At 61.2% G+C, this 25,770-nt stretch overlaps 3 protein-coding genes across 5 annotated transcripts; 1 reads left to right on the top strand and 2 right to left on the bottom strand.

Annotated features, from left to right (window-relative positions):
• The first annotated feature begins 875 nt into the window (after positions 1–875).
• SLC4A2 (solute carrier family 4 member 2) lies at positions 876–16,901 on the top strand. The gene is made up of 23 exons (XM_016196969.2): positions 876–959; positions 3,166–3,279; positions 5,051–5,204; positions 5,349–5,590; positions 5,669–5,787; positions 7,248–7,480; positions 7,881–8,023; positions 9,422–9,602; positions 11,052–11,187; positions 11,271–11,436; positions 11,539–11,653; positions 11,788–11,972; positions 12,065–12,290; positions 12,413–12,628; positions 12,708–12,856; positions 12,957–13,151; positions 14,035–14,304; positions 14,423–14,512; positions 15,117–15,283; positions 15,660–15,913; positions 16,010–16,179; positions 16,406–16,579; positions 16,666–16,901. Exons 2-23 carry the CDS (start codon positions 3,229–3,231, stop codon positions 16,744–16,746), a joined length of 3,717 nt encoding a protein of 1,238 aa, XP_016052455.2. The 5' UTR covers positions 876–959; positions 3,166–3,228; the 3' UTR covers positions 16,747–16,901.
• A 90-nt stretch (positions 16,902–16,991) lies between these two features.
• Positions 16,992–21,208, bottom strand: FASTK (Fas activated serine/threonine kinase). Of its 2 annotated transcripts, none has more exons than XM_087820933.1 (10): positions 21,119–21,208; positions 19,858–20,280; positions 19,187–19,396; positions 18,915–19,054; positions 18,277–18,490; positions 18,015–18,174; positions 17,703–17,794; positions 17,480–17,615; positions 17,293–17,407; positions 16,992–17,201 (listed from the first exon to the last, which is right to left on the bottom strand). In XM_087820933.1, exons 1-10 carry the CDS (start codon positions 21,198–21,200, stop codon positions 17,094–17,096), a joined length of 1,680 nt encoding a protein of 559 aa, XP_087677059.1. In that variant the 5' UTR covers positions 21,201–21,208; the 3' UTR covers positions 16,992–17,093. The 2 variants fall into 2 exon arrangements, with proteins under 2 accessions (XP_087677059.1, XP_087677060.1); XM_087820934.1 differs by having other exon boundaries at positions 19,187–19,366.
• A 651-nt stretch (positions 21,209–21,859) lies between these two features.
• Positions 21,860–23,933, bottom strand: TMUB1 (transmembrane and ubiquitin like domain containing 1). Of its 2 annotated transcripts, none has more exons than XM_087820937.1 (3): positions 23,887–23,933; positions 22,592–23,010; positions 21,860–22,293 (listed from the first exon to the last, which is right to left on the bottom strand). In XM_087820937.1, exons 2-3 carry the CDS (start codon positions 22,978–22,980, stop codon positions 21,942–21,944), a joined length of 741 nt encoding a protein of 246 aa, XP_087677063.1. In that variant the 5' UTR covers positions 22,981–23,010; positions 23,887–23,933; the 3' UTR covers positions 21,860–21,941. The 2 variants fall into 2 exon arrangements, with proteins under 2 accessions (XP_087677063.1, XP_016052496.1); XM_016197010.2 differs by lacking the exon at positions 23,887–23,933 and adding an exon at positions 23,370–23,489.
• Between the last annotated feature and the right edge of the window lie 1,837 nt (positions 23,934–25,770).

Raw genomic sequence — 25,770 nt, 5'->3', positions numbered from 1 at the left:
TCCACAACAGCGCTCGGCGCAGGAACCCGAGTTGGTGCTATAAACACTTGCTAATTAACTTGTTTATATCTGAACGTTTTCTACCTTCACGATGCTGTGCTTCACCCAGTGGCAGACTATAGAAAACAAGCGAAAAGTATATTCCTTATTTGGAAGAATTGATAATTTAGTTGAGAAAACCAGAAGTGCATAGATTATTAAATGACAGGTGATGACTACGAATTGGGTTCAAGGAAGGAGGACCTCGCAGGGACTCTCTCCCTGGCAGAAGTCCCCCCACATTTGGAAAGCTGAGGTCAGCTCGGGGTGATGGGTATCCAACCTCCAGCCCGCAACACCCCTCTCGCCCCCCCGCCCCGCCCTTTCCCAGGCAAGACAGGGGCTTTCCAGGAGGTCCATGGGATTACTGGAGGGGGAGGGGCGGCGGGCGGGAGAGACTCTTAACCCCGATGCATTTCTATTTCTACTTCTCCGTCCCGAATTTCCTACTCATCGTGCCTCCGTTTTCCTGCCTGGAATATCCCCAGCGTGAGACGGGCTCCTTTCCACCCAGAGGTGCCTACATGGGGCCAAGAGACGGCGTCCCCGGGGCGCCCGAGCCCCGTGCAGGGAAGCCCGGGGCGGCGGCCTCGCCTGAGAGTGGGGGCCGCCTCCGGGACGCGGGGCGCGGGTGCCTGGCGGTGCCTGGGAGCGAGCTTCCGCTCGCGGGTCTGGGCCCGGGCTCCCCGCCTCCCCACCTCCCCTTCCGATGCGCCGGGGCCGCGCACGGTGCGCCGGGGGGCGCGCACGCAGGGGGCTGGCCTGCCCGCAGCGCGGGGGAAAGTTGAGTTGGGAGAAGTTGGGAGCGGCGGGGGCGAGCCCCGAGGTGGGCACCGGGGAGTCGTCGGGAGCGCGCGAAGGCGCCGGAGCAGGGGGAGAGACCCCCAAGACCCCCAGGGCACGAAGTCCAGAGCAAGCGGGTGAGCGGAGAGGTGGCGGCGGGGGAGGGCCAGGGCCGCGGAGGAAGGGTGGAGAAAGGAGGGGGGGACTCGGGACTCGGAGCCGGGAGGGAGTGGAAGTGGAGGAAAGGGCGGAGACTGGGGCGCGGGGAAGCGAGGTCTGGGGAGAATGATGGGGAGGCGAGGGGAGTGCGCGTCGGAAGGAGGTCCCGGGTCCGCTTCTTCCCTAAGGCGAGCGCGCCGCGCCCCCTGCCACCCGGGCGGGGTAGTCTCAGGGAGGCGCCGCCGACCCTCCAGCTCCTGGGCGGGCTCCAAGCGACACCTCTTCCTTGCGACCCCCTATTCTATCCTTCAGGCCTGTGCAGGGCACCCAGCCTGGGGGTTGCCCGGGGCCTTCTCCCCCAACCTCTGGGTTGGGTGGAAGAGCCGAGAAGGGGTGGGGGGTGGCGGGTCAGGTAAGGACAAGGGGTCAGGTAGAAGAGGGACCAGTTGGGTGGGGATGGCAAAGGCGAGCCCCGAGACTCCTGGGGGGCTGGTTTTCTGGGTGGGGAGCTCCGCGCTGAGTGTGTGGGGGGGCGGTGCTGCCTGAAATTCAGGGTCCACTTTAGCTTTACCCTTCCTCCCCCCACCCCAACCAACCCCACCTCGAAGAGCTGTGGAATGTGCGAATTCGCTTGGTTAAGGCCCAAGTGGGGGTCCGGAGTGCTAATCCCCTGGGCAGGGGGAAAGATGCTAATCCTTCGGGCCGGTCGGGGCTGGTCCCCGGAATGTGTCCCCACCCCGGATTATCGGCACTGGTGCTCTGGACAGAAGCTGCTTTGTGTTCTAGGATGTCGGGGGAGGGGGCAGGGGGGGTTAAAGGGGGAGGGAAGATGGAGGAGCATTTTGAGGGCACAGCCTGGAGGTGAGAGTGGGGCACCTGCAGGTGCTCAGCCTACTACACAGGCTTCCCAGCCCGCCCCCCTGCTTCTCTCCCCCCACACCAGACGTGTCCTGGCTAAAGGCCTGCTGGGGGAGGTGAAGAGAACCGTCAGCTGAGTTGGGAGTGCTTGCCAGGAATGTATCGCTTCAGGCTCCCCATCCTGGACTGACCACCCTGTACCTATATTGTTTGATCCTCCACTGGCCCGTCTTACCCCCGAGGTAGCCCTAAGTTGGGCAACCCTGAGCTCCCAAACAACACAGTGGGGAGTTTCAGCACTTTTACCTTCAGAAAGCCTCACTGTGAATGGGTACCCCGATTTGCACTGCTCAGGTTCCCTAATTGCAGCTCTCTCCTCCCCCACCACACACAGTGTTCTCCCCAGACACCCCTATAGTCATAGTCAGGAGGGTTTGGGCGTCAGCTCTGTCACTCAGATTTTCCTGGTCCCAGGGGAGGGACGGGATCAGGACTGCCCCTCAAGGCAGAACCTCAGGGTTTCTGTGCCCACCCTCCCCCATTATAAAACTGCCAGGTCTGTGCCACTGTCCTCCCTCCCTCCCTCCCACTGAGTGAGTGGAGTTGGGCTCCTGCCTGCCCCCCCCCCAGCCTGCATCCCTCCCTCCCTGCCTGGCTTTCATCAGGGGAGGGGGCACAGTCATGCTCCCCTTCCCTGCCCTGGGCTGTCTCCTGACCCCCTTGCTGCCCTTTTGGACTCTCTCCAGAGTTCTCTCTCTCCTTTCCTCCCCACGTTCCTGCTCCGTGGGGTATCTCGCTCCCCACAGCACACCCCTCCCTGGTCTCAGCCCACCTCCGCATGCCATCACTAGGTCACTGCTCCTGTTTCTGGCTCAGCCTGTCCTTTCCCTCCCTCCCTCCTCTATCTCACCCCCCCCACACACACACACCTCCCCATCTCTGCTGCTTTCTCTCCAGGTCTGGGCCTTGACTCCTTTCTCACTCCCCCCACTCCCGCTTTTTTTTTTTTTTTTGCAGCCTCTCCCACCTTCTGCTTTCTACCCCTAGCGCCTCCTTGGTCCTTTGGCCCTTCCTGGCCCCAGTCCTCGCCTGCCTTTGTCTTTGCTCTTCTCCTTGCTTCCTATAAATAACTCTTCTCTTTGCTCTCGCTGCCCCTAAGGGCCACTCTGAGGCCCTTAGTGACCCGGGAGACTCCTCGCGGCCGGCCCGCGGGAAGCCCCGCATCCTGCCCGCCCCTGGGCTGGGCCGAGGGCTGCGCCATGCGCGGGCTGACCCCGCCGGCCTGGCCCTGCTCTCACGAGGTGCTCGGTCCTCTCCCCCGACCAGGTTATGCCGCCACCTTGTTGCCCTGAAAGCCGCAGCGACAGTGAAAAGGGCTAAGATTTGGCCATGAGCAGCGCCCCCAGGCGCCCCGCCTCGGGCGCAGATTCTTTCCGAACTGTGAGTATTGCCGGCCGAGTTGGCCACCCCACCGTCCCTCCTCCAGCCACAGGTGTTCCTCCTGAGGATTCCCTCTGCGTGCGTGTGTGTGCGTGTGCGTGTGCATGTGCGTGTGTGCGTGTGCATGTGTGCGTGTGCGTGTGCGTGTGCAGAGGCGTGGGAGCGAGGGGAACCGGTGATGGATTCCCGAGGGGACGCTAGGGGTCTGAGATGGGTATTGGGTGGGGGCCAGGGGGCGTGGTCAGTCGGCCTCCAGCCCTGGGGAGGGAGTTGAGGCTGTTTACAGAAGACCTGGATGGTAGCGTGAGAGAGAAACTTTGGGGGGTCTCCCACCCAGGGATGCCCACCCCTGCGCAGGGTCCTAGAGCCGGCGGCGGCCTGTGCGCAGAGGCCCTGGGCGGAGCTCCCCAGCAGTGACCGCCCCTGGCCCCGCCCCCACCCACCTGCCACCCAGGCCCCTCCCAGCCCCCCACGTGGTTCCTACCCCACGTGGCCCCCTCCCGATTTTCCTGGGAAGTTTAATGATTAACCTTGAGTGCCATAATCAGCCCGTATTGGTCACTTTGGCCCGGCGGGCACGTGACTAAGAAGGGGCGCGGGCTGGTCCCTTCCCCCCTCCTTCCCAAGTTCACCCCTGCCAGCCATGGACTTCCTCCTGCGCCCTCAGGTGCGAGGGATTGTCGACCCCCCTCCCTCACCTCGGCTGGCTCCCCGCGCGCTCTCTCTGCTGCTTCAGCACCTCCCCCTGCCTTCCTCTCCGCAGCGTGCTAATTCGGGGGGCGGGGGGCGGGGGCAAGCGCTTGGGGGTTGCCGGGCTGGAGCTGTGGAGATGGGCCCCCAGACCCCGCCCCCTGCTTGAGCTCAGCGTCCCTGCCACCCCAGCGCTCCCATCCCCACCTGGGAGTCCCCTCAAGACCCGCCCTTCTTCCCAGCCGCCTCCCTCGCTCTCCCTCGCCGGCGCTCCGGCACCACTACGGAGGGGGCTCCGTACCCCGCCGTACCCCGCCCTTTGAGATCCTGATGCCCTTCAGGTCCAGAAGCTCTTGAGCAAATATTTGGCGCGCGCTGGGAGCCGAGACCGGCAGGGGGTGGGTGGGGGGCTGGACCAAGGCCCCGGGCTAGGCAGCCGGCGGTCAGTTGGGCTGCGCTCTCCAAAAACGCCGCCGCAGCCCGCTGCCCGCTGCTCGCTGCTCGGCTGCGCCGGGCTCGGCTCCTGCAGTATGACTCAGGTGGGGGGAGTGGGGGTGGGGGCGGGGCGGGGCCAGGGAGCGCGCAGGGACCCCAGGGGGTGCGGCTGTGGTGCATGGGGGGGCTCCCCTGACAAGATGAAGCTGTATTCCTGTCCAGGGCCTGGGTTTCAGTTTGACTCACACCCAAGTCCAGGTCAGTTAGCTTGGGTGCCTCCAGAAGTTACTTTCCAGGCTCCGCTGTTGCCTCCAAACCAGAGGGAGTTGTATTCACATCGCCCATGTGAGCCGCCGGGAGCCGCCAGGCTTACACACCGTGCCAGGGGGCTGCACACACAGGATTTCTGTTGAGACCTCCAGAGCACACCCTTTCCACCTGCCCTAACTGGATGGGCACAGCCAGGGTCCAGATAATCTGGATCTAGGGCACAGGCTGCTAGGGGGCAGGTCTGAGTCCCCAGCATTTGATGGGACAGGCTTGGGGGGGGGGGGGGTACTAGACCTCCAGCACTGGGCAGGGTGGGGTTTCAGGGTGAGCTTCTGCTGAGCCCCTGTGTCTTCTTTCCATCCCTTCTGCCTCACAGCCAGAGCCAGAGAGCGCAGGCCCCCCTGCACCTGGGTTCCCCGAGCAGGAGGAAGATGAGCTTCACCGCACCCTGGGCGTGGAGCGGTTTGAGGAGATCCTTCTGGAGGCCGGGGAGGAGCCAGGCCGCTGCTATGGGGAGGAAGACTTTGAATGTGAGGGGGGTACCCTGGAGGCTCTGGCCTGACTGCCCACAAAGGAAGGGACGAGGGGCCTAGTGGGAGGGTCCTTGGCTGGGGCCAGGATGGCCCTGGAGCGAAGGTGTGCCTGCCAGCAACCAGGTCATCTTCTCCCTGCAGACCACCGCCAGTCCTCCCATCACATCCATCACCCACTGTCCACCCACCTGCCTCCGGACACCCGCCGCCGCAAGACACCCCAGGGCCCCGGACGGAAGCCTCGAAGGCGCCCCGGAGCCTCACCCACTGGGGAGACCCCTACCATTGAGGAGGGAGAAGAAGATGAAGATGAGGCCAGTGAGGCTGAGGGTGCCCGGGCACTGACCCAGCCTACCCCTGCCCCTGTACCCTCTTCCGTGCAGGTGAGTGGGGGCAGGGCTCCTGGGGATGACGGGGATCCCTGGCCTGGCCTCACCTGCCTACATGTGTCCCTTTTCCAGTTCTTTCTCCAGGAAGATGAAGGCACTGACCGGAAGGCAGAGAGGACCAGTCCCTCTCCCCCTCCGCCACTGCCCCATCAGGAGGCAGCTCCTCGGGCCACCAAAGGGGCCCAGACTGGGTAAGTGTCCCCAGACAGAGACCTTCCTTGCTGTTGTCAGCGAGGTGATTGGGAAACGAAGCAGAGCCTCAGGATCATCAGACTCGGGGTCAAATCTCATTCCTGCTGCTCCCTAGCTATTTGGGCAAGTAACCTCCCTAAGCCTGTAAACCAAGAATAATAGAACCTTTCCCGAAAGGTGTTTGTGGGGATTAAGCGGTGGTGTGAGTTAAGGTTTAGGAGTGGTTTAGCCTGGCATGGAACAGAGGTGCAGTGTAAGCTGGGCCCCCCACCCCCGCCATCCTCTTGCCCCAGGCTTCTTCAAGCTCTGTGTCAGGGCCTGGTCTGGTGACCTCCAGGCACCCCTTGAGGCCCTCAGGGTGTGAGAGAGTAGGAGCCCCCCCACTTGCACTTGGGGAGCTGCCAGTCCACCCCGGTTGTCGTCTCAGGAAATGGCACCAGAACAAGTTACTATGTCAGATGGCCGGTTCAGGCACGGAGTCAGCACCCGAAGGTGCTTGGAGTTTGGGGGTGTCAGCCAGAGAAAGCTGCCTGGAGGAAATCACTTTGAACTAGTTCTCAAGGTCATTACTATCATGGACCTTGATAGGTTATTTTCTGGGTGCCAGGCAGTGTGAAGGACTGCAGGGAAGTGAAGGGCACGGTGCCCCTCCAGGGTGTGCACAGGCTCGCTGTGTGGGTGGCGCTGGGTCCCCAGCTGGGTCTGCACTGCGGGCACTGGCCCGTGGGCAGCGGATGGCCAGTAGGAGGTGGGGAACCTCAGAGGAAGCCTGGCATTGCAGAAGTGGGTCAGATTGTGAGCAAGGGTGGAAGCAGAGCCTAGGGCACTGAGGGTGGGCATAAGCAGAGAAAGCCTGGTGGTAGGGGGTTCTGGTCACAGGCCTGACGTGGTGGGGTGGGTGCTAAATACCAGGACAGTGGTTTAGAATGGTGTGGCGGGGATCAGGGCACACTGGCAATGGCAGAGAGGAAGGAGACATTTGATTTGGAGGACAGAATTTGGAACCTGTACGGGATAAGAAGTCTTATCTTCTTCATGACTGCAGGGGACTGTCTGTTGTCTCAAAGCTCAATTACATGTACCTTACCCCATTTAGTCAGAAATGTGGGACCCTTTGACCCTCTTGGGTTGACAGTTAAGGATGTGCCTGGGAGGGGAGGAGGGGACCAGCACTGTTCTGAGTGGCATCTCCAGACTTCCCCCTCCCCACACCACATTAGTCGCCCCCGCTCAGTTTTACTGCGAAGGAGTTTGTTCCGAGGTGGCTGATGTGATTGTTCGGGACATACCCAGTGGCGGGGAGGGCCGCATTTAAATGCTGTGGTCCGCTCCCAGAATCCTCCGTCTTTCACAACTGCACTCCCTAGAGTGGGGTGCTCGGAGGGTGGGGTCCTGTGTGGCTCCTTGCTGAGGGCAGGGTGCCCACCTTCTCTGGCTCATGGCTGCTCTGTCTATCCAGAGCCATGGTGGAAGAGGTGGTGGCAGTGGCCAGCGGCACAGCAGGAGGTGATGATGGCGGTGCCCCTGGGCGCCCCCTGACCAAAGCGCAGCCTGGGCACCGCAGCTACAACCTGCAGGAGAGGAGGCGCATCGGAAGCATGACCGGGGCCGAGCAGGCACTGCTGCCCCGGGTCCCCACGGACGAGAGTGAGGCCCAGACGCTGGCCACGGCTGACCTAGATCTCATGAAAAGTGAGTGCTGGGCCCTGGCCAGTGTGACTCAGTGGTTAGAGCATTGACCCCAGCGCCAAAGTGTGAAGGGCTCGATTCCCGGTCAAGGGCACATACCTGGGTTGCAGGTTCGATCCCCAGCCTCTGTCCGGTTGGGTTGAATGGGGGAGGTGACCAATCAATGTGTCTCTCTCACATTGATGTCTCTCTCTCTCTCTCTCTCCCCCCCTCCCCCTCTCCCCCCCTCCTCTCTCTTCTCCCCTCCTTCCACTTTCTAAAATTCAATGGAAGAAATATCCTCTGGTGAGGGTTAACAAACAAAAAAAAAAAGAGTGAGTGCTGGGCCCGGGCCAAGCTCAGTGCTCGTGGGAACAGGGTTAAGAGAAAGGGGGAGCCTGATCTTGCCCTTCTGCCCCCCAAGGTCACCGGTTTGAGGATGTTCCTGGGGTTCGGCGGCACTTGGTACGGAAGAACGCCAAAGCGTCTGGGCAGAGTGGCCGGGAAGGACGCGATCCGGGCCCCACCCCGCGGGGCCGGCCCCGGGCCCCGCACAAGCCCCACGAGGTAAGGTTCTCTCTGCTTCACCTGCTTCCTCCCCTTTCCCACGGCCCCCTCCCCTCCTCTCGGACCAGCAGTGATCTCCCCCAGCCCCCGGGGCACCAGCCCTGGTTGTGAACATTTTCTTCCACGCTGACGATTTCTGTCCCGGCCATTTTCTGGCCGTGGACTCTTTTTGGACGAGAGGCAGCTCTGGGGAGCCTTGAACTTCATTTTCCCGAATCCATTTGCCTCTGACTCATTCAGTCCTCCCACCACCCACCCGTGAAGGTGGTGGCCCAGGTGGCGTCGGCCATAAATCAGGGGCAGCGCCTGGCCAAGGCCACTCAGCGACTTGGTGATGCTGCCCCTCGTAGACTCCAAGGCTCTGGCCCTGAACCCTGACCCTTCCAGTGGATTTTTTTAAACTGTTTTATTGAGGTCTAAATAGACATACAGTAAAGTGCGCTCGGGCTAAGTGCTCGATGGCTTTGTGCACATGTACGCAGAGGGCTCACCCCACGAGATGTGGGCCGTTTCCTGCACATGGACGGGTCCTTCACGCCTCCGCGCAGGTGGTACCCTCAGAGGCGACGGCTTTTCTGTTGTTCTCGGCGAGTTTTGCCAGTTCTATTTTTTTTTTTTTAAATATGTCTTTATTGATTTCAGAGAGAGGAAAGGAGAGGGAGAGAGAGAGAGATAGAAACATCAATGATGAGAGAGTCATTGATCGGCTGCCTCCTGCACACCCCCGACTGGGGATCGAGCCCGCAACCTGGGCATGTGCCCTGACTGGGACTCGAACCCCGATCGCCTGGATCCTAGGTCGATGCTCAACCGCTGAGCCATGCCCGGCCAGGCTGCCAGTTCTTGATGGCACATAGATGGCATCACACAGAATTGTGTGTGTGGTGACTGTCTACTGAGCCCTTACCGTGAGTCGTGTACTGTGCTCCGTGTTTTGTGTGTTTTTTTTAGAAACTATTTTTATTGATTTTTTTTTTTTTAGAGAGAGGAAGGGGGGGGGGGAGAGAGAGAGAAACATCGATGTGAGAGCAAACATTGATCAACTGCCTCCTGCATGCTCCTAACCGGGGATCAAGCCGGAAACCCAGGTGTGTGCCCTGAACGGGAACCGAACCAATAACCTTTTGGATGATTCCCAACCAACTGAGCCACACTGGCCAGGGCATGTGCTTTTTCTTTTAATCCCCCTAAGGGCCCTTCGAGGTGGATGGTATTGCTCCCATTTTACAGATGAGGTAAATGAAGTCTGAGATTGGATCGGAACTCACCGAGACTCCATGCCAATGCCCTGTGCTGTCCAGAGTCTCACAGCCCCACCTTGGCACTGCCGGTCTGAGAGCAGTCCCTGGGGACCCCCGACGGCTCTGACCCTGCTGTGCCCTCTCATCTCACCCCAAGGTGTTTGTGGAGCTGAATGAGTTGCTGCTGGACAAAAACCAGGAGCCGCAGTGGAGGGAGACTGCCCGCTGGATCAAATTCGAAGAGGACGTGGAAGAGGAGACCGAGCGCTGGGGGAAGCCCCACGTGGCTTCCCTGTCCTTCCGCAGCCTCCTGGAGCTCCGCCGGACCCTAGCCCATGGTACCCTGCCCCCCCATCCTCCACCCAGGACATACCCTTCCCCTGAGCCAGTTCTCTTGAGGACCAAATGGCCCCCACGTTTGTCTTTTTTAAATTTTTTATTGATTTTAGAGAAAGAGGAAGGGACTGAGAGAGAGAGAGAGAGAGAGAGAGACATCGATTTGTTGTTCACTCATTTATGCATCATTGGTTGATTCTTGTATGTGCCCTGACTGGGGATCAAACCCACAACTTCGGCATCTCAGGACAATGTTCTAACCAGCTGAGCTACCCAGCCAGGGCCCCACATTTGTCTTGAGCAACACTGATCAGTGTCACCAGAGCCCAGAGGAAGCCTCCCCTCGTGATGTTGCACCGCCTGCCATTCCTCGGGGTCCCCTCTCTCACTGGGCCATTGCAGGGTGGGATTGTCACTGCTCTCGCTCATCCAACAGCTTGTCTAAGTGACATTTTCAAATAACGGAAGCTGCTATGTTTTGGATGCTGACATGGTTTTTAGACAGGTTTGATGGGAAGCTTTCTGAAGTGGTCTAGCCTGTAGGACTGTGCAAACCTCCCCGAATGACCGCAGATGCAGGCCTCTCGAGCTCTGTGTCCCCTGTGTCTGCTCCTTACTTGTTTCCTCCTCTTTGCTGGGAGACTCACTCCCAGGTGCTGTCAGGAGGCCCCTTTCTAAGCTGCTGAGTACTGAGAAACCTGCCCTCAGAATTGTTTCCAAACTAGGAGTCAGTTGGCTCTGAGGGAGGCTTGAGCGCTTTGGTGAAGGTGCCACGGTGTGGGGGCTTTATCGCCAGGCGTTGTGGTCTTCATTTTGGCTGCACAGGGGCTTTTGGTTCTGTTTGTTCTTTAGCTCTGTGTTCTGAAAGTTGACCTTGACTGGAAAATGACCTGGTGACTTTTAAAAGAACTTTCACTGCTGTATGAAATGGCAGCTGAGAGTACTGACCTGTGGGGAGAGGTACAGAATGTGTCTTGTGAGCAGCTGCTGGATGTGGGGATGTTGAGGAGATGGGTGGAGGGGGCATCTTCAGGTGGTTCAAGGCTGCCAAGTGGACAAGGCCAGAGCAGCTCTGTCATGCTCCTGAGGGCAGGGCTAGGACCCTAGAATGGATGTCAGTAGGCAGTGTGCGGCTCCCCGAAGGAGGAACTTTCTCACAGCCCAAGTGGGTGGCCTGGGGCCCTGGCGGAGGTGGCCTGCTTCCTGGAAGGGGCATCTGGGCAGTTTCCGGCCCATGTGCCCACTCTGATAGCTGGAGTTCCAAGGCCTCTGCTGAGCCCCATAACATCCCTGGGAGGAGAGGGGACAGGAAGGAACAGGTCAGAGAGGCCATGGGACTTGGGTCTCAAGCCCAGCTCACTGTCCCCTGAACCAGGCTCACCTGGCTGCACCCTATTCCCTGCTCTTTGTTGCCTGGGAATGAGGGTCCCCCTAAGCCATCCTTCTTCTAGGGGCCGTGCTCTTGGACCTGGACCAGCAGACCCTGCCTGGGGTGGCCCACCAGGTGGTGGAGCAGATGGTCATCTCTGACCAGATCAAGGCGGAGGACAGAGCCAACGTGCTGCGGGCCCTGCTCCTGAAACACAGGTGAGGCCCCCACTGGCCACAACCTGCCACCTGTCCCTAGCCCGTCATCACCCTTCTTACCTTACTGCCCTTTGCCCCACCAGCCACCCAAGTGACGAGAAGGAATTCTCCTTCCCCCGAAATATCTCGGCCGGATCCCTGGGCTCCCTGCTGGGGCATCACCATGGCCAGGGGGCCGAGAGCGACCCCCATGTCACCGAGCCTCTCATTGGAGGTGTCCCAGAGACCAGGTTGGAGGTGGAGCGAGAGGTGAGGGGAGAAGATGGCCCTGCCTGGGTCGGGTCTGGCCACCACAGGTGGCTGCAGGGCTGCAAGCAGGCTGGGCTGAGCTCCGTTCTCCTACATCCCCAGCGTGAGCTTCCGCCTCCAGCCCCGACGGCCGGCATCACTCGCTCTAAGTCCAAGCACGAGCTGAAGCTGCTGGAGAAGATCCCCGAGAACGCCGAGGCTACGGTGGTCCTCGTGGGTATGTGGGGCAAGTCCTGGGGGCCAGGGTCCTGGTCGCCAGCCTGCCTCGTTGCTGTCCCTGGGCTTGGGGCTGGGAGGTGGCCTGTGGCCTGCGCCCTGCTCTTGCCTGTGATGACAGCCCCATACCCCCAGGCTGCGTGGAGTTCCTCTCCCGGCCCACCATGGCCTTCGTGCGGCTGCGGGAGGCAGTGGAGCTGGACGCGGTCCTGGAGGTGCCCGTGCCTGTGCGTTTCCTCTTCCTGCTGCTGGGGCCGAGCAGCGCCAACATGGACTACCACGAGATCGGCCGCTCCATCTCCACCCTCATGTCCGACAAGGTCAGCCCGGGCCCAGAGCCCCGCCCCGCCCCAGGCCCCTGGTCCCTGGTCCCTGTTCTGTGCCCTCACCGGCCCCGGTCCTGCTTCGGCAGCAATTCCATGAGGCAGCCTACCTGGCAGACGAGCGGGAGGACCTCCTGACCGCCATCAACGCCTTCCTGGACTGCAGTGTGGTGCTGCCGCCCTCGGAAGTGCAGGGCGAGGAGCTGCTTCGGTCCGTTGCTCACTTCCAGCGCCAGATGCTCAAGAAGCGGGAGGAGCAGGGCCGCCTCCTGCCCCCAGGGGCTGGGCTGGAGCCCAAGTCAGCCCAAGATAAGGGTACGGGCCAGTGCTGGCCAGGGCTGGCTGGGGAAGGGGCTGGGTGGTCTGCATCTGCGGAGGAGAGCGGGCGGGCGGGGGGAGTCCTGCCGCAAGCGCCCTGATGGAGGCCTGGGTTGCAGCGCTCCTGCAGATGGTAGAGGCGACAGGCACAGTGGAAGACGATCCCCTTCGGCGGACAGGCCGTCCCTTTGGGGGGCTCATCCGAGACGTGCGGCGCCGCTATCCCCACTACCTGAGCGATTTCCGGGATGCGCTCGACCCCCAGTGCCTGGCCGCGGTCATCTTCATCTACTTTGCAGCCCTGTCTCCTGCCATCACCTTCGGAGGGCTGCTGGGTAAGGAGGGGCTTCAGGTGGGGGTGGGTTGCGCACAGGCCCCAGCTGCCAGCTCCTGAGCCGGTTCCTGCCACCCCAGGAGAGAAGACGCAGGACCTGATCGGGGTGTCGGAGCTGATCATGTCCACGGCGCTCCAGGGCGTGATCTTCTGCCTGCTGGGCGCCCAGCCGCTGCTGGTGATCGGCTTCTCCGGGCCCCTGCTGGTCTTCGAGGAGGCCTTCTTCTCGGTGAGGATCCACAGGCTACTTGGGGCTGCCCCTCCTTTGTCCAGAACACACCCACCCGGGCTCTGGACCTGACTGGACCTGTCCCATCCCTGCCCCTCAGTTCTGTAAGAGCAACAACCTGGAGTACCTGGTGGGCCGCGTGTGGATTGGCTTCTGGCTGGTGCTGCTGGCCCTGCTCATGGTGGCCCTGGAGGGGAGCTTCCTGGTGCGTTTTGTCTCCCGTTTCACCCAGGAGATCTTTGCCTTCCTCATCTCCCTCATCTTCATCTACGAGACCTTCTACAAGTTGATTAAGGTGGGCAACGCTTTGGGACTAGAGGGAGCGGGGCGGGGGCTATGCCCCTCCTGTTCTCTCTCCTGGGTGTGAGGCCAGGCTGGCTCTGAGATCCCCTGGCCACAGTCCACTGAGCCCACAGAGTGCGCGCTGGTTTTTCCTCCTGCCTCCCCCCAAGTCCCACCAGGTCATCGACACACACCAGGGCTTGAGATTGATCTTAAAAACATATTTTTAATAGCAAAGATAATACACCTTTGTTAAAGTGGCAAACAATCCAGAAATGGAGAAAGGAGAAGCCCCCAAGAGGACAGCACTTCAGACCCATGCCTGTGACGGGCTTTGTGCTCTGTGCTCCTCCAGGCCTGGGCGGAGCCACACGCCCCAGCTGCCTTCCTGAGTTAGAGCAGCCCCTCTCTTAATCCTCAGTTGCCCTGTGCTCATAGCTGGTCTTCTGGGTTTTCTTTTCTTTTCTTTTTTTTTTTTTTTTTTTCGGTTAATTCTCACCGGAGGATATTTTTCCATTGTTTTGTGTGTTTTTTCTTTTAGAGAGAGTGGAGGGGGGGAGGAAGGAGGGCAGGAAGGGAGAGAGAGGGAAACATCGATGTAAGAGAGACATCTATTGGTTGCCTCCCGCATGCGCTCCAACTGGGGCTGGGGATCAAGCCTGCAACCAAGGTATGTGCCCTTAACCGGGAATCAAACCCGCGACTCTTTGGTCCGCAGGCCAACAATGCTCTAACTACTGAGCAAAACCAGCCAGGGCTGGGTTATTTTTTTAATCAACAGGACAAGCTCCTTGTGGGCAGGCTGGCCATCCCTGCCCCACTTGTCTCGTTCAGCACACAGGTGAGCCCGGAAATCTCCTCGGTTTTACTGACAGAGTCCTTTGTCCCCTGCCCAGATCTTCCAGGAACACCCCCTCCATGGCTGTTCGGTCTCCAACAGCTCCGAAGCAGACAGTGGAGAGGCAGACATTGGCGACAATACCACGTGGGCTGGGGCAGGAGCCACGCTGGGGCCAGGGAATGGGAGCTCGACCGGGCCCCCTGGGCAGGGGAGGCCCCAGGGCCAGCCCAACACAGCCCTGCTGTCGCTGGTGCTCATGGCCGGCACCTTCTTCATCGCCTTCTTCCTGCGCAAATTCAAGAACAGCCGGTTCTTCCCTGGCCGGGTGTGTGGGCTGGAGGCCCGAGGGAAGCGGGAGCTGGAGGCATGAGGGGGTGATGTGGAGTCAGGCCTGTCTGGAGCGGGACAGGGGCCTCTGGTCTGAGCATAGTGCTTGCCCACAGGTGCGCCGGGTGATTGGGGACTTTGGGGTGCCCATCGCGATCCTCATCATGGTGCTTGTGGATTACAGTATCGAGGACACCTACACCCAGGTAAGGAAGAGCACATGCAGCAGTGAGAACATGCTGCCTGGCACTGGGCTCTGCAGTCCCACCCTCAGAGCCGCCCCTTAACTGGGCAGACACAGGCCTTTTCTTTTTTTAATATGTCTTTATTGATTTCAGAGAGAGGGAGGGAGAGGGAGAGAGAGAAACATCAGTGATGAGAGAGTCGTCATTGATCGGCTGCCTCCTGCACGCCCGACTGGGGATCGAGCCCACAACCCCGGGCATGTGCCCTGACCGGGAATAGAACCGTGATCTCCTGGATCATAAGTCAACACTCAGCCATTGAGCCACACCTGGCCAGGCTCTTCTTTTCTTTTTTTTTTAGTGACTTCAGAGAGGAAGGGAGAGGGGGAGATAGAAACGGCGATGAGAGAGAAACATCCATTGGCTGCCTCCTGCACACCCCCTACTTGGCATTGAGCCTGCAACCCAGGCATGTGCCCTGACTGGGAGTCACACCGGTGACCTCTTAGTTCATGGTTCAACACTCAACCACTGAGCCACACTGGCCGGGCATCATGGGCCTTTTCCACTGCATGCCCTCAGGGCTCTCCCTCCAAGGCTCACTGGCCCCCCTTCTGCCCTGCAGAAGCTGAGTGTGCCAGATGGATTCTCAGTGACAGCCCCCCAAAAGCGGGGCTGGGTCATCAACCCCCTGGGTGAGAACAGCTCCTTCCCCGTGTGGATGATGGTGGCCAGCCTGCTGCCCGCTATCCTGGTCTTCATTCTCATCTTCATGGAGACACAGATCACCACGTGAGTGGTCCTAGCCGAGGCGGGTGCTGTGCAGATGGGAACCGTCTGGTGGTGCGTGGATGGGCCAGAGCCCCGGGCAGGGGCTGCATTGGGTGAGGGGAGCCCAGGATGCCAAGCTGGCCACTTGAGTTTATTTTGTAGACGGCAGAAGATCCCGCTGATATTTGCTGGGATGGGCCCAGGTCAGGCTGGGAGCTGTCCTAGAGGGCAGGGGGCAGTGCAGAATGGGCCCAGCTCCAGGACGGAACTCTCATTTGGACGGAATGGGCAGGGACCACCAGGTTCCAAAAACAGAGGCAACCGACTGGGCTCTGTGGAAAGACCTGGTTGTCCGCTGAGCTGGCCCCGGGCCTCAGTGCGCGCCTGTCCCGCTCAGGCTGATCATCTCCAAGAAGGAGCGCATGCTACAGAAGGGCTCCGGCTTCCACCTGGACCTGCTGCTCATCGTGGCCATGGGCGGCATCTGTGCCCTCTTTGGCTTGCCCTGGTTGGCTGCTGCCACCGTCCGCTCCGTCACTCACGCCAACGCGCTCACCGTCATGAGCAAGGCTGTGGCACCCGGGGACAAGCCCAAGATCCAGGAGGTCAAGGAGCAGCGGGTGACAGGGCTGTTAGTTGCCCTGCTTGTGGGTATGTTCACCTCTTGATCCCGCCCGTCCTGGAGGGGCCTTGGGTCCACTGAGGGTGGGGAGCCCTGGGGACAACTGTTTCTCCCCCTCCTCCCAGGCCTCTCCATGGTTATCGGGGACCTGCTCCGGCAGATACCCCTGGCCGTGCTCTTCGGGATTTTCCTGTACATGGGTGTTACCTCCCTTAATGGGATCCAGTTCTATGAGAGGCTGCACCTGCTACTCATGCCACCCAAACACCACCCAGACGTCACCTACGTGAAGAAGGTGAGACCCCATTTGGAAGGGCCCTGTGCCTGCCCCCTCTGGGGCTGGGTGGGTCACCATTCGGATTGTGCAGACCGGGATCGGTGCGCACTCAAGAAGGCACTGCTGGCCTCACCCCCGTGGAGGGGAGAGGGGTCAGCCATCCCGACGTCCCACCAGGGACCAGGGCCCTTGGTGGCTAGGGAGAAGCTGGACTCGCCCCTCACCCCGCCCTCCTCACCCCCAGGTCCGGACCCTGCGCATGCACCTGTTCACAGCCCTGCAGCTGCTCTGCCTGGCCCTGCTCTGGGCCGTCATGTCCACGGCGGCCTCCCTGGCCTTCCCCTTCATTCTCATCCTCACCGTGCCGCTGCGCATGGTGGTGCTCACCCGCATATTCACCGAGCGGGAGATGAAATGCGTAAGTCCTCCCCCCCCCAAGCCCCTCTATGGTCCCGGCCTTGGCAGGGTTGGGGTCAGCCCTCCTGACCCGGTCCTCCCCCACAGCTGGACGCCAACGAGGCAGAGCCCGTGTTCGATGAGCGGGAGGGTGTGGACGAGTACAACGAGATGCCCATGCCTGTGTAGCCGCTGCTGGGATGGACAGCGAGGGACGGACGATGGACAGAGGGAACGGGCTGGGGTGCGCTCCCATCCCCTAGCCTCCTCATTTTTATTTAAGTGAATAATTTAAAGTCCCCTACTCCCCTACCCCTGCAGTAAAGTGCTTCGGCCCCCACCTATCTCCAGCCTTCTGTCTCTGTATGGGGAGCATGGATGAAAAAGAGGTGGGGGGACCCAGCTTGGTCCCCGTTCCAGAAACAAGATGTGCGAAGGGGAAGGAAAGGGACTTTAATGAACAAACACAGAGGGAGCCAAAGTGCAAATTGTCCACCCCCCATAGGGGGGCAATGGTGAGCCCCATGTGTATCCCCTCACCCCCCTTCAGGCCCCCAGCGGAGGCCCAAGGCTTGGAGCTTCTGTCTCAGGTAGCTCTTGAGCTGGGGCAGGCCTCTCTGTGACTCCAGTTCCTCGAAGGGTAGCTGCGGGGAGAGGGCAGCAGGTTACCCACAGGCCCTGGGTGGGGGTTTGGGGATGCAGAGTCTCACGAGGGGCAGGGCAGAAGAGGCTCACCGGCAGGAGCTGGTAGCCCATTAGCCCCAGGTGCCGTTCCCGCAGGGCCCGTGAACCCAGCAGCACCCTGCCATCCCGGCAGAAGTGCCAGCGTTCCCGCAGCATCAGCACCACCCTAGAGAGAGAGTGAGCTGTGGCTCAGGGTCACCGTCAGGGCAGGGGAGGCCCTCCGGCCCTCTTCCCTTACCTTTGGACAGGGTCTCGGGTAGTGGGCTGAGAGGCAGCCTGGCCCCGGGGACAAGACCTGGGGGGGTACGGTAGGAAAGGGTCCTGGGTCCTCACGGGAAGCACAGCACCAGAGCTGCTGACACACAGCAGGAAGTCTGAAAGGCGGCAGGAGAGAAAGGGCCACTGGCTTTCAGTCCTAGCTCCATGTCAGCCGGCTGCCTGCCCACCCTCCTGGAGCTCACCTGTGCAATAGCCTGGAGGCACGGTCAGGTCTTGGCGGTATTTCTCCTCCCCCAGCAGCTGGCGCAGCCCCTCTGCCACTATATCCTTGTGACTGAGAGGGAAGAGGAACATTGATGGTGGGGAGGTCCAGGGAGTCTCCTAGCTCCATCCCCACTAGCTCCAAAGAGTCCCTGGGCAGATGCCCTTGCTGCCTCAAGGCCCATTTCTTATGACTGCTCAGTGTATCAGCCTAGATGAGTCCCGGTTCTCTGGCTTTTCTACTTTGCTTCTTCTGGGCTGGTCCCCTCCCGTCCCCAAGCTGCCCCATCCACCTGTACTTGCAGCGGGCACGGTCGGTGATGAGCGGCTGGGGGAAGATGGGCACTTGCTGCCTTCGGGGAAGGCGCGGACCCCGGTATCCTGGGAGCTCCAGCTCCACGGCCGTGTCCAGCAGGGAGAGGTAGCGCCGCACAATCAGGGCATGAGGGGTGCCTGCAGGCAAGGGGACTGAGGCTCGCTGGGCTGCAGACCCCCATCCCACTCTCCCCTGCCTGCCAGCCCTCCGGGTCCCAGCCAGTCTTCCTGTCTGCGCACCACTGACGTGGTTGATGAAACCTGGGGAAAAGACAAACTGCAGGGCTCGGAAGGGCAGGCACCGCAGCTGGCACAGTGACATCAAGATGTTGACAGTGGCTAGGGGGGCCACCCCTGCTTCTCGAGCCAGGATCCTTTCAAGGCAGGGCATAAACTGCTGTTCCAGGGGAAAGTAGTTCAGCCGCCCAAAGGGCAGGACCAGCTTCTGCACCACCTGTGAAGGGAGAGCAGCCATCAACTGCCCCGCAAGAAACAGTTTTCCAAAACCCTTTGAGGTGAGCCTCAGGGAGGCTTGGCCTGCAAGGCAAGCTCAGCACATCACTGCAAAGGCAGAACCACCCTCTACCTGAGGCACACCAGAAGTTCACGGCCTAAGCAGTGTCTTGAGCCCCATGCAATCAACCACCAAACAGGTGGAGACACTGCTGTGGGGCCCTGCCCTAAAGGCCTAGAGAAGGGGTGGGATCAATGAAGTTAAGAGCGCTGAGTGCTTGGAGGACTGCAGAGAAGCAGGCAGGTGCTGGGAGGTGGAGAAGCCAAGGTGAGAGGAGGGTGTGAGAAGGAACCCTGGGGACAGGGCCTGGCTGGACAGGGGCTGGGCCTGACTGGTGGCTGAAAAGCGTGGGAGGCAATCCCACCTTGCTGTTGAGCTGGGCTTCCTGGGTCACCAGGAAGTGGGCAATGGCTTCCAGAAGCTGGGGTTCCCGCAACCTGTGTCGGGCCAGGTGCTGGGCCAGGAGCACCATCACATGGGGAGTCAGTTCCTCTGGCCTGGCGTCTGTGAAGAACAGCGTATCACGATGGACCCTCAGGCCAGACCCCCAGGCTAGTGTCCACCTTAGCCCAGACCCCACCACCTGCCTCTTCCTCAGCCCCTGACCCCCAACCTGCCTTTAACCCCCTCCAGCACCTGACAGGCTTCGGATGAGGTGCTGCCGTGGATGCCGCAGGAAATGGGGGCAGCTCAGAGCAGCTTCCAGCCTTTGCCCACCTCGAAGGACAGGCTGCAGAGGAGGGGGAGGCTTCGGAGGGAGGCGGTACCTTCGCTCCCGCTCCAGGGCACATACCAGGGGCCCATCAGATGGGAAGCCTGAGACGGAGAGGGTCAGAGGAGGCAGTCCTGGTTAACAGGGAGCTGCTCTGCTCTGCTCCAGTCCTGGGCTTGTTAGTGGATCCCCAACCTCTCTCATCTCCATTTTCTGGGCTGGAAGATTTGCTATAGTGTTAAGTGGAAACACTAGTGAGATGTGAATACTGTGTGAACTAAGGAATCAGAACAGCTCGCAGGGAAAGCCTTATACAAAGATGGCAAATACGTTCCCATCTAGTGCTAATGGTGACACTGTGGTGGCCCCTAGAGCACTATGGTAGAAGGAATCTGGGGTAGCACCCTGGCCAAGCTGCAATAAATGCTGCCTGACTTCTGATGTCTGCTGTGCTTGTGGGGGAACAGCAGTGGGTCGGGGGGTATGGCCATTCCTGGCAAGGCCTAAGAGGTGAATTCTATCAGCGATCTTAGGTCCTCTACTGCTCTTCTCTACTATTCTTTCGTTAACACCCACCCCCAGGCACCCTCCTCACCAAGTAAGGCTGCAAGGTGCAGACACACGTGGATGGTGTGAATGTCAAAGGAGGGGCAGTTTCGGATGATGAGCTGACTCAAGTCCTGCAGTGTGGCCTGCTCCACGGGAGGGGGCTGTGGCTGAGACCCCAAGAGCTGGCCCAGACGGCGAAGCGCCACAGGGTAGTGGTGGGCCCGCACCTTGGTAGGGTTCTGGCCCAGCCAGCGCAGCAGCTCCGCAGGGCTCCTCGCCTGTTCCAGGAGCCGCTGCAGCCCCCGCACGGGACCTGCATGGGGGCCTCCTCCAGGAGGCCGGTCCCCCCACTTGCTGGGCCCCAGACAGAAGGGCTGTACTGGCGGCAGCAGCAGCAGGCCAGACAGCCGAGCAGCAGAGGCCTGGGCAGCGCGCAGGACTCGAAGCATGGAGTTGGGTGACGGAGACCCTGAGGGGCGGCCCAGAAAAGGGGGTGAGGTTTTCTCCAGAGGGGAGAAAAGCCTGCTTGCTATCTACTCCTCACCTCACGCCCCATCCAGAGGGGGGCCTGGGGTCAGAGCAAGCCAGACTCGTGCTCACCCTTCTTGGTGACGGCTCTGGTCTTCTTCCCCACCCGCCCCTCTCTCTCTCTCTCTCTCTCTCTCTCTGCCTCCTTCCATCCTTTGAGACAGCCATCAAAATGCTGCAGTGTTCTCAGCGCAGGGACATTTACAAAGCAAGTCCACATGCATCATCTCCTCCGGCCCTCCTCGCACGCCCCGGAGGCGGGCGGCAGGGAGGGAGGCAGGCAGGGCTGGCATGACCTCGATTTCACAGGTGGAGAAACCCAGACCCCGAGAGGTGAAGGGGTTCCGGGAAAGCCCGAGGTCACGCCTCTGGTTAGTGGCGGTCGCGCCCCGCCTGGAGCCCGGCGCGGCCCGGCGACACCCGCCCCCGGCCGCTCCCCGTCCTGCAGGAGGCGGCGGCAGCGCGGCGGGCGGCACGCGGGCGCCGCACCGGGCGGGCCTGGGTTCCATGCCGGGCGCTCCCACTTACCAGCGGCGTGACCTTGGGCGAGTGGCTTCGTCTCTCTGCCTAAGCCTCCTCGCCTGTGAAACCAGGCCGCGACGCCCGCCTCGGGGGGCGCCCGTGGAGCCCGAGCGCACGGGTTTGCAGCGGCGCGGCGCCGGCGGTGCCGGGGGCCCCCACACCCACCCAGGCCGGGGGCGCCCGGAGACCGCGCTCGCGGGCGCCGACACCAACTCCCGCAGCCCTCCCGCGGCCCGCCCCGCAGGCGCCCTCCCTACATGACTCCCCAGGCCCCGCGCAGGTCGCTCCCTCAGTCGGTCTCGGGGCCCGGGAGCCGGGCTCCCCCCGCGGTCTCCTCATCCGCCGGCCACCGAGCCCGCCATCTTCCCAGCAGCCCCCGGACGCCAATCGCCGCTCAGCCCTCGGCCAGCGGAGACGTGGCTCCCGTCATGCCGCGCGCGCCGGGGCGCCGCCAGCTCCGCCCCCCGCTTCCGGGAGGCTGCGCGCGCCGCGCCGGGGGCCAGGGGGCGGGGCCGAGGAGCCCCGCTCGCAGGCGGAGGAAAGGTGAGCGCAGTGCCCGGGCCCCAGTCCGTCCCCATCACACCTTTTCTTCCAGCGGGTCCCCCACGCTCAGACACACACCAGAAGTGAAAACGTCACAGTTATTTAATCTGCACAAAGTGCCAGAGAACTCCCTCGGCCCCTCCCACCCTTCCACGGTCCTTGGGTCCCCCAATAAGCACAAGCAGCAATTAGGGGACTCCAGGTGGCTGGGTCGTCAGGCAGAACATTAAGCCGGGCCCAGGGGTGTGGCCCCGCTCTGCCCAGCGCCAATGCAGCGACAGCAGCTGGCTGACCCGGAGGAGCCCACTGTCAGTGGCGGCTGAGGGCCTGCAGCCCCAAGAGGTGGCTCAGAGCCATGGAGGTCACACGGAGGGGCCTCCACCTGCCCCCGGAGAGCTCTGCTGCGCGGGGCTGGGCTCCAGGGCAGCTGGAACAGGCAGGCCACAGAGGTGGGCCTGGGCAGACAGCAGCTTCCTCGGTGTGGCGAGGAGCGAGGTCCTGCAGGGCCGGCCACGCTGCCCAGAGCCCGTGGAGGCACTATGGGCGGTACATGGCAAAAGCCAGGAGACTGAGGAGCAGGGTGAAGCCGGCCAGACCCAGGGTGGCAGTCAGAGGGAAGAACGGCCGGTACTGGATCTGGCAGTACCAGAGCAGCAGCAGCAGCAGGAGCAGCAGCGGGAGCAGCAGGCTGCCTATCTCCAGCCCGGAGGGGCCTGGCTCTGACCCCGGTGGGCAGGGGGGATGTGGGGGACCGACCCGCGTGGACACGTGGCAGTGGAGAACGCAGTTGGGAGGGAGGTGAAGGCTGCCCAGGGTCTGGGTGTCGTCTCCCAGCAGTTGTCCTTGGTAGATGAGCCGTACCTGCTGCTCCCGGCCGGGAAACTGGGTCCTGAGGAGAGAGGGACCTGGGTAATAGAGCAGGCCTCAGGCAATCCTAGTCCCTTGCCCAGAATAACATTCCCACCCCTCACCTCTGCCCTCCACACACCCACCACGCACCCCGGTCATGGCCCCCCAGGGGGTTCCCTCCTGCTACAGGGGAACAGTACAGTGTGTGATTTGGGCATCTGAGTTCCCACATCTATAAGATGAGGGGGAAGTCTCAAGTGTCTCCCGTGGCCCTTCCAGGTCCGTGATCACTCCCGCCCACTCCTCAGCACTTGGTTCCTCTCCTCAGCCCAGCTTACCTTTTCAGGGAGCCAATGGTGTCGTGGGGCCAGGCCCTAGCGACCTGCTCTGAATCGTTGAGGAATTTCAGCCGTAGCACTAGAGGCTCCTGGGGGGAGTCCGGGGGTGGTGGCGTTGCTGGGAGCCCTGGGCCAAGCTCTGGGTGTGCAGCCTGACCTCTGTGTCTCAGGCTGGGGGCCTCAGCTCCGGGGGCCTCCCCTGTGACGCTGTCGGTGACCGCCATGGCTTCACTGGGCTGTGCTGGTGTTGGGGTCCCTGATGGCTGGGGCAGCGGGTCAGCGCTCTCCGATGTGTGTGTTGAGACCCAGGCCAGAGCCAGCACCAGAAGGCAGGCAAGCACCGCGAAAAGGACAGTCACCTCATCACCCACCCCTTCAATCAGGGCCATGGCACCCGCCTTGCCCGCCGTGCTACTGAGCTGGAGAAGCACAAAGAACCCATGAGGGGTTGAGGGGCTGGCTCATAGGGGGCCAACAGCTCTCTGAATTTCAACAGGCTCTTGACCCCACCCCACCTTCCCACAGTCCTCACTCCTCCATCCCCTTACCCAAACCCCAGCCCAGGGGCACAGGCTGTTTTGACTCCCAGTTGCCCCAAACTTGCCTCACGTGCCCCTTCCCATCACCAGGTTCCAAGTCCTAACTTTTGTAACCTGAGTTCTAGGTCTCCAACCAGCTCCCCAATTCACGGGAACCCTATCTGGAGATAAGGGCCTTGACCTTCTGAGCACCCTCTCCCCTAAATTCAACCCCCACCAAACTTCACCCTAAATCTTACCTATTCTTCCGTCTGCTTCATCTCAAAGTTCTATTCCTTCACCAGTATCACCCCAAAGCTGCTCATCTACCCCCGAAGCCTATCTCCTGCTCCGTCGCTCAAGTTTCTCCAAGGGGGAAGAGAAAGGGCCTCTATGCCGCCCCCGCCCCCTTTTACCTAAACCCCACCCACCCACGCGGGCCGCGTCCCGACACCAAACGTCAAACTCCGCCCCGTGGCCATCCCGAGCCTCCGAAGGTTGCCACCCCCCACCCGACTCGGCCCCACCCCGCGGCGGCCCGACTCCTCGCCTCCTCGGGAGGCCTCTCCAAACCCAGCCCCTGCTGGACCCCAGACCCCGCCGGGGAACCGGGGGCTCCGCCCTCCGCATCCCCGACTCCTCCATCACCCCTCCCAGCCTCGCCCCCCTCCGGCCCCCGGGACGTAGGAGGGCGCGGGCGCCTCCGGGACGGGGAGAGCGGGTGACGGCTGGGGCTCGGGGAGGCGGGGTGGGCGCGGGCACGGCTCGGGGACTCACCGCCCGGCTCCGCCAGCTCCATAGCGGACCCTCGGGCACTTCCGGGCGGGAGGCGCCGAGGTCGCAGACACCTGGAGACACCCCCCGCCCCCCCTTTCCCCGCCGCCGCTGTCCGGAGCATTGTGGGACTTGTAGTCCCGGCCGCACGCAGTCCCCGCCCTGCGCCCTGCGCCCCCGCGCGCGCGGCTCGGCGCACGGGTTCCGGTGCCCTCCAGTTGCAGAGGGAAGGGCAGGGCAGGCTCGGGAGTTGTCACAGCCCCCCCAGAGGTCCCGGGGGCGGCAGGACCCGGCCCCTCCCTGTGCCAGCAGCCAGGGCAGCTGTCACTGCAGAAACCAGCGTCCTCCTGAGCGCGTCAGAGAGCGCGTTTGGAGGTGCAGGCTCTGGGGAGCTCGGGTGGCTCGGCCTGCCCCGGTGTCAGGTGAACGCCAGGAGGCGTCTTGGACCCCCCCAAGTTGACTCTTCGGCCCAGAGCCCAGTAACCAGCCTGGCTGAGTATCCCGTGCTCGTGCCCAGGGCTGGCCAAGGTGGCTTGGGCTGTCCTGTCTCCCTGGACCCCTCTTCCTCCTTGCACCTGCAAGACTGTGAAGGAAGCATGGACTTTGGAACCTGACACAATGCTGGTCCCTTATCCCTGAATCGCTTTGAACCTCAATTTCTTCATTCCTGAGACTTCCCTCATAAGGCAATTGTAAGGAAGAAATTAGATGTTTTGTTAAGTAAGTGTGGAAACTAGGTAAGGGAATCTGTCACACGGCAGGTGTTTGCTCAGCTGGTATCAGTACACTCCCTCCACTCAAACCTGGACTTGGAAATTGAGTCCTTAGCATGCTGCTGTGTGGAGGATGTTGATTTGATTCCCCAGCCTGGCTCAGGCCAGCTCATTTATGTGGGCTTTGCCTCCTTCCCCTGGGCTCCTGTAGCTGCAGAGATCCCACATCCTGGATTTTTAATTTTATTTTTAAAATCCTCACCCGAGGCTATTTTTTCTATTGCTTTTCAGAGACAGTGGACAGGAGAAAAGAGAGAGAGAAACATCGACGTGATAGACACATTGATTGGTTGCCTCCCACGTGCGCATAGCCAAGGCTGGGGATGGGAAGGAGCCTGCAAATGAGGTAAATGCCCTTGACTGAAATTGAACCCAGTCCGGCCGGGTGTGGCTCAGCGGTTGAGCATCGACCTGGGATCCAGGCTGATCAGGGTTCGATTCCCGGTCAGGGCACATGCCCAGGTTGCGGGCTCTGTCAATGACTCTCATCATTGATGTTTCTCTCTCTCTCCCTCTCCTTTCCTCTCTCTGAAATCAATAAAGATATTAAAAAAAAAAAAAGAAATTGAACCCAAAACCCTTCAGTCCACGGGCCAACGCTCTAACCACTGAGCCAAACCAGCTAGGGCACACCCTGGATTTTATAAGCCAGTCTTGGTCAAAAAGTAATATACCCTTGCCCAGCCAGCGTGGCTCAGTGGTTGAGCATCGGCCTAGGATCCAGGAGATGGTGGTTCAGTTCCCGGTCAGGGCACATGCCTGGATTGTGGGCTCGATCCCCAGTAGGGGGGGTGCAGGAGGCAGCCGATCCATGACTCTCTCATCATTGATGTTTCTCTTTCTCTCCCCCTCTACCTTCCTCTGTCTGAAATTAATAAAGACATATTTTTTTAAAAAAAGGTAATATATCCTCGTGTTCCCATAGTACATGCCTACTTGTAAGAGTAAGTACTCCAAGTGTTGCCTTAAGAATGTCCGTTTAGCCCACCTGGGCATGGCTCAGTGGTTGAGCACCAACCTAGGATACAGGAGATTGTGGTTCGATTTCCGGTAAGGGCATATGCCTGGGTTGCGGGCTCGATCCCCAGTCGGGGGCGTGCAGAAGGCAAGCTGA

The sequence above is a fragment of the Miniopterus natalensis genome, chromosome 10 (assembly GCF_054644295.1).
Source record: "Miniopterus natalensis isolate mMinNat1 chromosome 10, mMinNat1.hap1, whole genome shotgun sequence".
Lineage (NCBI taxonomy): Eukaryota > Metazoa > Chordata > Mammalia > Chiroptera > Miniopteridae > Miniopterus > Miniopterus natalensis.
Note: the sequence above shows the minus strand (reverse complement) of the source record. Positions and strands in the feature narration are given on the sequence as shown.

What these genes read in the sequence shown, in the direction of transcription:
- SLC4A2 (XM_016196969.2), top strand. Translation starts at nt 3,229, where the DNA reads ATGAGCAGCGCCCCCAGGCGCCCCGCCTCGGGCGCAGATTCTTTCCGA. An exon ending in CACCTTCGGAGGGCTGCTGG is followed by an intron (nt 12,629 to 12,707) that starts GTAAGGAGGGGC and finishes CTGCCACCCCAG; the next exon opens with GAGAGAAGACGCAGGACCTG. An exon ending in CCGAGCGGGAGATGAAATGC is followed by an intron (nt 16,580 to 16,665) that starts GTAAGTCCTCCC and finishes CCTCCCCCACAG; the next exon opens with CTGGACGCCAACGAGGCAGA.
- FASTK (XM_087820933.1), bottom strand. Translation starts at nt 21,200, where the DNA reads ATGAGGAGACCGCGGGGGGAGCCCGGCTCCCGGGCCCCGAGACCGACT. An exon ending in AAGCCCAGCTCAACAGCAAG is followed by an intron (nt 18,491 to 18,914) that starts GTGGGATTGCCT and finishes CTCCCTTCACAG; the next exon opens with GTGGTGCAGAAGCTGGTCCT. An exon ending in GCCTCCAGGCTATTGCACAG is followed by an intron (nt 17,616 to 17,702) that starts GTGAGCTCCAGG and finishes GCCGCCTTTCAG; the next exon opens with ACTTCCTGCTGTGTGTCAGC.
- TMUB1 (XM_087820937.1), bottom strand. Translation starts at nt 22,980, where the DNA reads ATGGCCCTGATTGAAGGGGTGGGTGATGAGGTGACTGTCCTTTTCGCG. An exon ending in ACCATTGGCTCCCTGAAAAG is followed by an intron (nt 22,294 to 22,591) that starts GTAAGCTGGGCT and finishes CTCTCTCCTCAG; the next exon opens with GACCCAGTTTCCCGGCCGGG.